The 11,348-nt window shown below is 39.2% G+C and overlaps 2 protein-coding genes across 3 annotated transcripts in view; both read right to left on the bottom strand.

The window, feature by feature from the left end:
* LOC107751479 (aryl hydrocarbon receptor-like) overlaps positions 1 to 11,348 on the bottom strand; it is a 56,893-nt gene that overhangs the window by 42,924 nt on the left and 2,621 nt on the right. The window contains exon 2 of the mRNA XM_016567220.1: positions 472 to 609. Coding sequence (XP_016422706.1) covers positions 472 to 512 — 41 coding nt within the window. The 5' untranslated portion in view covers positions 513 to 609. The remainder of the gene's footprint in view (positions 1 to 471; positions 610 to 11,348) is intronic.
* The window catches only part of LOC107751478 (aryl hydrocarbon receptor-like), a 68,198-nt gene continuing 62,266 nt past the window's right edge, over positions 5,417 to 11,348 (bottom strand). The window contains exons 6-12 of one of the 2 annotated variants that reach the window (XM_016567219.1): positions 10,928 to 11,067; positions 10,499 to 10,701; positions 10,281 to 10,390; positions 9,989 to 10,130; positions 8,107 to 9,904; positions 6,917 to 7,062; positions 5,417 to 6,879 (exon numbers count right to left, since the gene is read on the bottom strand). In XM_016567219.1, coding sequence (XP_016422705.1) covers positions 6,955 to 7,062; positions 8,107 to 9,904; positions 9,989 to 10,130; positions 10,281 to 10,390; positions 10,499 to 10,701; positions 10,928 to 11,067 — 2,501 coding nt within the window. In that variant the 3' untranslated portion in view covers positions 5,417 to 6,879; positions 6,917 to 6,954. Of the gene's footprint in view, positions 7,063 to 8,106; positions 9,905 to 9,988; positions 10,131 to 10,280; positions 10,391 to 10,498; positions 10,702 to 10,927; positions 11,068 to 11,348 lie in introns of both variants that reach the window. The other variant, XM_016567218.1, reaches the window with a different exon arrangement.

Raw genomic sequence — 11,348 nt, 5'->3', positions numbered from 1 at the left:
TGATTCGCAGGATTGGTGTTCACAGCTGAATTTTAGGGGTTTTAATATAATATAATATAATATATAATTTCATGTATTTGTCCTCTGTTTGAACGGTTTAATTTGATCAAAAACGGAAACGAAAAGGACAAATAAATCACCTTATGAAAACTTCAATATAATATCACGATGCACATACATTAAATAGCAAATATTGCAGCACTGGGTTCTACTAATACTAGTGATGCTTCGATTATCTTGAATAGAATAATAACAGTAAATATAAATATTTACTTCAGACAGAGCAGTTTACACTGCCTAAAAGAGCAGTTTACACATGCGATTCGGGTCAGACGAACATTACTGTACGTTACTGTAATGAGTTTCGAGTCAGAAACACCAACAAAAACACAAATGATCAATTCTAAATCAATAACAGTCTATCTACACATTCATTACACACACAAACACTCATTTATTCTTATAACTTACGTCCTTTGCACTGGTTTTCTTCTTTTTCGTCCTGCATACATGTTTAAGGCGTCTGGCCACTCCAACTCTTCGGCTCCAATGAATCCAACCCACAATTTACAACAGATAAAATCCCAATCCTTCTACTCAAACAAAAAACTGTAAACAAGAAAAATCTATTTTCTTCTACAGGTATGATTAAAGGTGTTAAAATTCAAAAATCCGAAGAAGTATAATAAATATAATATAGTATAAACTGTGCAAAAAAGGCACGCAGAATCCCTACTGCCTCAAACTGCATTCAATATCAGTCTAATAAACTAAAAACGCCAAAACAGCGTTAAAAAGTGTAATTCCTCTTCAAATATACTTCAGCATTCATATGAGAAGTGACAGCAGGTCTTCTTCATCATAGTCTTCATCCTCAGTGCTGCTGAGCTTGTATAAACAGCCCTCCAAAGTCATATGCTTGGACAAAACAATACATTATAATCTATATTTACACAGAATAAACCAAATCCACAGACATAACTTGTTCCAGCTTCGTGTCTAATTCATTTTTGTCCGAGCTGCTCCACTAAGTCCCCCAAACTGCGCGCCCCCGACATCAGCTTGCAGGGCACGCGCATTTGGTTGACCAGGCAACCGGCACAGATTTGCGCGGGAGCGCGCGCAGAGCATCAGAGGCCACGGTTTAAAGGCAAAGGGGAAAAATCCCCTAGGATACAGGACGTCAGGGTTTACGTCTTCTGTGATTGGTCAACGATTACGATTACTCGCTTATGACAAAAATAATGACATTTTGTTAAATTTTATGGAGAAATTCTTTGAAAAATAATGTCCCCGCTATGCTTTTATGTGTCTCTAGGGAAAAGGTTTTTATTTATTTATTTATTTATTTTTTGTTCCTGTATGTTGTATGATTGTAATAATGTGAATAGGTTGTGTTGTATTTATATGTTAAAATCTTCTGTTAATCTTGTTTGAAGCAAAAAAAAAAGAAAAAAAGAAAGAAAGAAAAAAGATTACTCGCTTATGAATATTAATAACGAAACGTGACGCGCAGAGGACTTGCAGAAAAGCAGACGTCGGCCGGTGTTGTGCCCATTTTCGACCCCCTGCCAAATTATTACCCCTCTCGTTTAAATCGCTATCTGATTGCCTAATCCTAACCCCTCACCCTCCCCCACACCTAACCCTAAACCTACCACTACTAGGGGGGTAACAATCTGGCAGGGGTCAGAATTGGGGACAACACCGGAACGAATCATACTATCGGAATTATGAATATTAATGAGATTATATGATGGACGGGAAGGTTACCAAGAAAAGCTGGCGAGTCTGATTAATATTAATTAGACTTCTGGACACTTCTAGCCAATCAGGGAGCAGAGCACTTTTTTTGTTGTTGTTGTTTTGACAAATGTGACCCTGGACCACAAAACCAGTCATAAGGGTCAATTTTTTGAAATTGAGATTTATACATTATCTGAAAGCTGAATAAATAAGCTTTCCATTTATGTATGTTTGTTAGGATAGGACAATATTTGGACGAGATAGGCTACAACTATTTGAAAATCTGGAATCTGAGTGTGCAAAAAAAAAAAAAAATCGAAATATTGAGAAAATCGCCTTTAAAGTTGCCTCAATTTTTGGCTATTGCTACAAATATACCCGTGCTACTTATGACTGCTTTTGTCACAAATGACCTTACCTCTGTAAGAATCATATGTAAATTCAATAAAAATTCTAATATATTTTTTTAAGTAGCCTACTACGAAATCGACAATTCTCAATAACAAATAATTTATTTGAATCTAAAAGTTTTAAAATAAAATTTACTCCCTAACAAATTAAAATTCTATGTTTAATGGTATGAAAAAACGATTTATTCACCATTAACCGTTTTATTGCAATCTTACATGTCTCATGTGTTTGCAAAGAAGGAAACAAGAATTTGCAACACGGTGAAATCCCGGGGTTAATTTCCTTTTTGCAAGCTCCTGTTATTATGACGCATCATTTCCTGCGCTTTCGGAAGCTTTTTTTATAAGGGTGTTCGACATTTATTGACTATAATGACTGTATTATATAATACTTGTGTATGGACCACAGCAAAATCCCTTTTAATGCATTCAAGCTACTGACTCTTTCATACACATCGCACACATCTGTTTTATACGCATGCATTTAAAGGGTAGTAATGAATAAAAGATGATTCGAAAATGATTGCATATCCCCCCCCAATTTGGTTCTAGGACACCCTGTAAAACTGTGGTCGACCACACCGCGGGGTTACAAGAAAACCCACATGCAACGTTTATTTCGCTTTTTTTTTTGCCAATTGAACACGGCGAAAAGACTCATGTCAACATACTTTCCGAAAAGTTTCACTTCACACTAGTTATATATAATGTAGATGCATGTGTGTATAGCCTGTATTTGTGGGACATCCATTTACTCATACAGATTTTACAGTTGTGCAGAACAATGTACAAAATAAGATATAGGGTACACATAAGCATTTACAATGCTGGGTGCACAAGCAAAGAAACAAACATACAATGATACACTAAATAAACAAAGATACTGCATTTAGAGAGGCCTCACAAACACGTCATTATGCAAGAAGCAGGCATCTGAAGTGTTAAATGCTATTATTTCTTCCTAAGGGATTCGTAGTTTAGTGGTGAATGGGAGGACGTCCTAACAAGTGCGTGTATGAGCGATTTTTTTTGGCACTGGGGGATTTCAATGCTGTTAGTGAGGTCAATTTGTCATTTACTGGTGCTTAGTCCACTACTAACCTCAATGGCACTTGAAGGCACAGGAAATGAAAGGTCATTTTCTGGACCACTAAACCTCATCTAGTAACAAATTACTAATATTTAGGCACCTTAATGAAGTCATGAAACTGCCCTAAACGGCTTCCTAAGTAGATACACAGGATTTAATTTGTAGTAATTATCATTGAAAACTACATTTCAGTTACAAATATCAGATATTTATTACAGTGGTTCTCAACTGGAAGGTCGCAGCCCAAAAATCGGGTCGCAGGTCTGTTTTGATTGGGGGAAAAAAATGACCTAGACACCACAACGTGTTTTAAACAAAACTTACTGGCTGCAGAAATGAATATTAGTTTAGTTAATTTCATTTTTATTTAATATTAAATTAACATTATTATAACATCTTATTCAATTATGGGCATTTAAGTAAGCAAAGCAAAGCTAGGGAAAGAAAATAGATATTTTTTTAAATTGTGCGTCATTTTTAATTTCACAACTGTTTTATACGCATGCATTTAAAGGGTAGTAATGAATAAAAGATGATTCGAAAATGATTGCATATCCCCCCCCAATTTGGTTCTAGGACACCCTGTAAAACTGTGGTCGACCACACCGCGGGGTTACAAGAAAACCCACATGCAACGTTTATTTCGCTTTTTTTTTTTTGCCAATTGAACACGGCGAAAAGACTCATGTCAACATACTTTCCGAAAAGTTTCACTTCACACTAGTAGTATAGTATAGAAATAGTGCATACTGACACACATTCAAAATATATACATTAGCGCCCCCATGTGGTTAACACATCTATCTATCCATCCATCCGCATTTACACAGATGTCTAGTAAAATAACCAGCTGAAGCCATTGAGTCATCAACCCCCTTTTAATATAATAAAGATATCAATGAGGGGCACAACAAAAATGAATAATTTGATAATACAAATACAAAACAAACGAGAGCTATATTTTACATATATATATATATATATCATACACTTTTTATTGGAAAGCAAAGCAAAGCTAGGGAAAAAAAAAAGATATTTTTTTAAATTGTGCGTCATTTTTAATTTCACAAAAAAAAAAAAAAATGTGTGAAAAACTTTAACTAAGAGTATATAAGATACATAAAATTCCAGCTATGAAATTATCAAAACAATGGAGCCATTTTGTACAATAATGGCTAATGGCTTTTGTACAATAAACGCCACTGTAAAATCTGAGTCCTGAAGCAAAGTCATTTGAGAACCACTGATTTCATATACAGCACTGTGGACGGAGCTACCCAGCGCAAGAAGAGGTTTCATAGCCTGGTTAGGACATGGCGTAGTAGATAGATTTTAAAGCGTGAAAACGAACATCAGCGCAAACCAAATCCATCGCTATTATTTGTGCGTAATCAATCGGTCAAGTGATAAACGGATCAATCAGCCAACTGATCATCCATTAACCAACCATCAATCAAACAAACAAATCTTCTAGCGATTACTAACCTCCTCTCTTAGCCAGCAGACATCTGGCAATAAAATACACAACGCTCTTATTTACATTACAACTCCTTTAGCTTTCAGTTAAAATGAAATCAAAGGGGAAAAAAGTCGCTAATCTCAGAAAACGAAAGCTGTTTGTAGCTTATTTCTCTGGATTTAAACATTCTTCGAAATATTTGGGATAATGTAAGTACACAAGTCAGCAAAATATATAACACTGTTCTAGTGGTTTTTGGATATTTTAATAAAAAAATCTTACATATTGTGCCTTTAAGAAGACTGGCAGAAAGGGTCCTGTAACTCTTGAACTGTGAGGCTATGTACAAAACTTAGCAAACTAGCATAATCGATTCCGTCCATGCAAACAACAACCAGTTGTTAAAAACATTGCTTCTCAGATTCAATTATAGCTGCCATTTCAATTCCTTTCCTCCTCTGCAAGCCACGATCATTTCGTCCAAAGAGAGTGAAGACGGGAGGGAAATAAGTGGAATATCCTTTGGGCAGAAAGAAATTAAGGCACACAGTGTTCCCATTTCAGATGATGAAAGGAAAAGGCTTTGGGTGCATGAGTTTGAGGGTTGTATATATTTGCTGTTATTATCACACCATACTCTCTGTTCTTACTGCAGGGAGAAAGAATAAATCTCAGAAGCAACAGCGGTCAAAAACATGAACAAAATTAAGGCCTATTCAAAGAGTTCATTTTGCACAATTAAACCAATCAGTCATATTTCTATAGCTACAGCATCTCATACAAATATGTTTTGGTATACATACACATTCAAAGTGCTGATACAATCCAATCAAATGGCTTCATATTCTTTCAAAATAAGGCACAAAGGGGCCTACAAACTTTACGCCTCATTCACGAAACAGAATTTCACCCACTGCGCTTGTTCTAAACTTTTTGGCTGCTGCTGTATTTCCTGATTGACCAAGAATGAAACTACAGACGAATAAAGACTTTCACTGTGGCCATTAAAAAAATTCAAATTTTCTCTCAACAAACATTTACTTTTGTTTGGAATCCTTCCTGATAACTAGTCTGTTCTGTCTTTAGAAGACATTTGATTTTACCTTTCTTCTGGAGGCAGGATATGCTGGCTGCTGTGATTCTCATGGCACGCAACACGATTGAAGAATTCCTAGAATTCTTCCATATAAGTGTTAACGCAAACAGAAAGCAAGAGGGAAATCAGCAAATTTAAAGTGGACAAAAATGGCTCAATGACATTTCCATAATTTCGATTATATGCATAAAAAGTACAAAAGAATTTTTTAACAAACAAACAAAAAAAAACTACAATAAATGATAAGTGATAACATTCAAATATTGTTGTAATACACATGAAACATATGGTTAACGCAACCATAAAAGTGTGGCAAGACTAGACGGTTTTTACTCGTTGAATGGAAAAAGTGTTGCGGAGAAGAAAAAGTGGCCTGGGACTATTCATTTTTCCTTGGGCAACGTTACAACTTGCAGTGGGTGGAGCTTCAGGGAAGTTCTGGGAAAGTTTTGTAGTCAACAAATTCAATGATTTGCTCTGACAGTCCAATAGTGCCACAGAGGCCATCAGTAGAGTATTAATTTCTTTCGAGAAAGTGGGGTACATTGATAACACTAAGGTTTAAAGGTCTACAGATGGCTAAATAAAAGGGTTCGGCTGAGGCCGTTGCCCTCTCCGAGACAGACTTTCCCTTTTTGAGTCGAAACATTACCCCAATAAATAGCATCTTGTGTGCACCATGAATTTCCTCAGAATCTCATCCCTGCAATTAAAAGGTTCCACCGTTGCTTCTGCATACTTCATAAATGAACTCTAGACTACCTCGCACACACATACACACAAACACACACTTGCTCACACACCTCTCCTTGCTAGTACACTCGCTATCTCACATTTTTTCCGTGCCAGAATGGCAAAACAAAACAATATCCTTCAGGGACGAAAGGACACGCCACTGCTTATTTCTCATCAGAGAGGGTGTGAACAAGTGAAAAAGTAGATAAGTGTGAAAAAAAGTACATAAGTGTGAAAAAATGTGTGGTAAAATCGCTTTTTAAAGTTCTGTAATGTCTTGCAGGTTTTCAGCCAAGTGTGTCTTTAGAAGCAGATGCATGTCTCTCGAGGGACAAACAAGTTGCTGTATTTATGTGTTTTTTTTTCCTAGAAAGAGGTACAGCACTGTTGATATGTCAGTCGCTGTATTGAGCATGATCTAATAGTCACAGCAATTGCTTTGGTTGTTCTCGGAAAAGTAGGTGGTTCCATTGGCCAGTGACGGAAATTGGAATGTTCCTTTTTCCTTAAGTGGATGGTTTGCGATCTGTGGAAGGACAAAATTGAAACCATTAAAGGAATGTTTTGTCCATTCTGTGGCAATCATGTCATGATATTCATTAAGTTGTGCATGGAAAAGAATTTAAAGCAGAACTCTCTCCATTTTGAACTTTTGTGACCAGCCTGTGGTTACTGATGCATTGTTTTGATGGCTTCCTATACTATACAGGGTTTTGACAAAAATGTAGCAGTATCCCTGTTGGGAAAAAAAACAAAAAACGGAATAAGCTGGTTGGGAATGTTTTGAAGCATGGTAACTGGTTTGAGCTGGCTTAAACTGGTCCTTATTTGGTCATGAGCTGGTTTAAGCTGGTTATGAGCTGGTCCTGTGCAGGAGCTAGTAGCCAGTTTGAATTAGCTCAAACTAGCTACCATTCTTCAAAACATACCTAACCAGCATATGCTGTTTTTTTCAACTGGGATAGTATGTAAATGACTCTAATGAACCAGTTCTTTTAATGAATGAAGACACTGTTTTGTATAATTTACAGAACTAACAGAGAGAACACGTTCTTCATATCTAAGCAAAATGGACAATATGACTGAAAAACACCCAAATTAATCAAAATCGAGAGCTTGTATATCAGAACTGAATTATATCAAGAAATATGACACCTAGTCCTACTCTGGACTGCCCTCAATTGTTTCCTTCCACAATGTTGAAAGAAAACAACTGAGCACATTGGGAATTAATTAATCTTGAGTGTCTCTGTCCACCTCTAGACTTCCTCAAAATGATATGGTTTTTCTTTACACATGGTGGCAGTAGTAACATCCCAAAGTGTTGTTTCTCACAAAGACTTGTGACTGATGGTAGAGCTGAGATAACCCAACCGGTTAAAAAAAGAACTGGATGTGTGATGACACAATGAGCCTGGGGTGAGAACAGGGTAGTTCCGCTATTCTCAACAAACTTCAAGACTCAATCTAAAAATAGGGAGTGAGCACACACCTGGTGCTTTGATCTCTGTATTAGAACAAGCTAGTTTGAAGTTATAATTATACCATGGATTACATTAGTACAGTTTACCTGTGTCTGGCCATTGCAGGAGAGATACTGCTGAGCAAGAATGTTATCTGGAGTTAACCCAAGTGGCACTCGACAGGCCATGGGGCTGTTATTGGTGTCTTCTTGTGGGATGACCGACGTGCCCACGATTGACTCGCTAGGACCTCTTTGGTAGTAGCAGGATGCTTGTGTAGGACTCTGGGTAACCAGACCTTTAGCCCTCTGGCAGGATGACACTGAAGATATCGGATCTGCAGAACCATACTGCATCCCGTTCACTGACGGTTGAGGAGTGCCTGTGAACATGCAGCTGTTGGTGGTCTGATGAGGGCTTTTGTTGATAATCTCTCCTTGCTGAGGATAGATGCTATTTGCAGTTGTCTGGGGCAGGAAACCAGACCCAAATCCTTGTGCGTTAGTGTGCGACATCAGTTCTCCAAGCAGATCTCTTTGGAAGTCTGTAACTTGGCCGATGAAGCCCGTCATATTCTGTTGCCCACTGGAAAACGATTTGGAGACCTGTTGAGGCTGTGATTGCTGCCAGCTAGGCAGTCCTGGATTGGCAGCGTTTTGAGTGTGAAGAGAAAACTGTCCTTGTAGTTGGGGAGTTGGGCCAGAGTGTAGTCCTGCATCTTGTACACCTGAAATGTTACGGGTGCAAGAGTTCAGCAGGTCATCCATCAAATTGTTGCTGTCAGACACCCACAGAGGGTTCTGACTGATTGACAGTTGTTGAGGAAGGGAATTCTGGCCATTGAAGCCCATTGGCTGGGCGGAAATGCCCTGCAATAAAGGACTTTGAAGAGGGAGAGTCATTGTGTTGTGATGGGGCTGGTTTCTGGTCTGTAGGTTTCTCTGGCCACATGGCACCATTCCGTTCTCTTGCACGGCACCTTGCAGACCAAGCCTGACTTGGGTCGGCTGCTGCATGGCAAGAGAAGGATTAAACATAATGTTATTATTGCCAGGCATCTTCTGGGTTGTCTGTTCTAGTCCGAATGATTGGACAAAAGTGTCGCCAGGTAGCATCTGTGGCCCCATATGGGTGAGCTTCACCATCCCTCTTCCAGGGCTACTGGCGTCCACTTCATCTTGGATGTTCATTCCGACGAACCCACCCCCACTTGGGGATCCACCGAGTATAACTGCCTGGCAGTTGAATTCCTGGTTAACAGCTACGTTATTCTGTAGCTCCATTTCTGGAAGACACTCAGGCACCTCAACAAATGGACCCTGGCTCTTGAGTTGTTCGGGCAATTGAATACCATTTTCCTTAAAAAGTGCATCCTCGACATAAGAGAGGATGTCATTGGTGATGATTTCATTAAGTTCCATTTCGTTGTTGTTGTTCATCCTGAGCAGAGTGTTCTCCCACTCCTTCAGGTCCGATTCGTCCACGTCAAACCCCTGAAGGCCACAAATACTGCTGTCCCCAATAATCTGCTGCAAGCTTTCCATCATGTCCTTTACCACACTTTCCTCCTTTATCCCAGCCACAGTGTTTGGGGCTGACGGCTGCCAGGTGTTCCCAGGGACATTGAGCAGGGCGTGGCTATCCCTGAAAGCCTTGTCAAGGGTAAACTGGGAATTGGGGTCATTGTTCTTGTTGTAGACAGAATGATCCTGTTTCAGCATGCAGCCGAGAAGAGAATCTGGGTCCAGAGATGGAGGTTTGTGCATCTTCTGGCCTTTGCTTGGATTTTGAATGTCAGCGATGTCCAGTGTGGGGCCAGTCTCATACAAGACACCCTCACCAGTGGCGCAGCTAAAAGGTAGCTGCAACTTCCTTTGACGGAGGTGTTCCTCACCCTCCTCATTACTATAAAATACAGATATTATAATAATGAGAGACACAAAGAGATTAGAGCAACAACAACTTTCTTAAAATGCTGGTTTAACTTACGTTAGTGCTCTTTGTCGAGCGATAATGAAGTCTGGTCTTCCTCCTTTATAAACAAGCCTAGCATTGGCCTGCACCCAGATCCATGTACCCCCTTTCGTGAGAAGTCTGAAGACAGTTAAACCACTTTCTCCAGTCTTTATCACTATGAGAAAGAATAAGAGAAAAAAAAACATTTTAAAAGAAATGCTATGGAAATCAAACTGCTAGTTTTATGGAGTTCATAAACACCAAAAATGATGGACATGGCTTTGACTTAACATTAAATATCTGGTCAAGATCTGGCATAACTCACTTCTGATATGGTTGTCAGCACAGTGCATCATGTCAGCAGCATGAATGAACTGATAGCCGGAGCCTCTCATACACAGCTCAATCTCAGTGTAGCCAAGAACCACCTTTCCCCTGCAAAACGAGAAACAGATAGGAAAAATGTTAACACTAGGTTTGTACCATTTCCCCAAAATTTGTTGGCCCAATCTGAAGTTGCTTTTGCTTCTTAATCAAAGGTACCTTGTGTCAACACCCATAGGTGTAAAGTCCAGCTTGTGTTTGGTTTGGAAAAGAAGAGTTTTGCTCCTGATCTCCAGGATAGAGGGTGGCTGGAGGGGTGTGGCTATGACAAAAAGAGCCAGTTGAGGGTGGGCCAGGGTCCCATCTTCAGCCAACTTGTTTTGCCCATGGAGATATTTCAGCCTCCCCTGGAAGTTCAGGGCCTTGGGGGGCAAAGGGAAGGACAAGAAAGTAATTTTAGCCCCATGAGGGTCCGCCACTGAGTGTAAACAATTCACAGCAGATTTATTTATACAGCTGTTACTGTATCATTGTGTACACAGAAAATCAAACATTGTTGAGTCTAGCTCAAAAGGTTAATCTTGGAATGATTATAAAATATTGATTCTACATAGGTATAAAGTCGCAATAGAGGTCTAGGATGTTTACCAGGAAGCCTGATGAGTTGTCAAGGAGGCACCGGAATCGGCAACAGAAACTTCGTTCCAAGAAGGATGAGTTTTCTGGAGGGATGTGTTGAGGGTTGTAGTTTACCATGTCTCTGGTGATGTCACTGCTGCTTTGAATTGCTGAAGACCGATTGGTTGTGCCAAACAAAAGGGGGAAAAAACTGTGATGTAATCGGCTGTGAATCACTAGCAGTGTTCATCATCCTGGGTTTTTACAAGACTCCATTTTATAAATCCGAACGGATCCTCCCACAGCTGTCTTGCTCTCCACAAACATACTTTCTTGATTCAGTAATAATAACAACAGAAGTCTGCTCATTCACAAAACATTCAAGGCTGGGCACTGCAGTAAAAGTTGACAACACCTTACCAGGAACTCACTGACCCTACTTAGGCATCAC

The sequence above is a fragment of the Sinocyclocheilus rhinocerous genome, unplaced genomic scaffold (genome assembly GCF_001515625.1).
Source record: "Sinocyclocheilus rhinocerous isolate Xijiao unplaced genomic scaffold, SAMN03320098_v1.1 scaffold2046, whole genome shotgun sequence".
In the NCBI taxonomy this organism is placed as follows: Eukaryota; Metazoa; Chordata; class Actinopteri; order Cypriniformes; family Cyprinidae; genus Sinocyclocheilus; species Sinocyclocheilus rhinocerous.
This window is presented reverse-complemented; position numbering and strand designations above follow the sequence as displayed.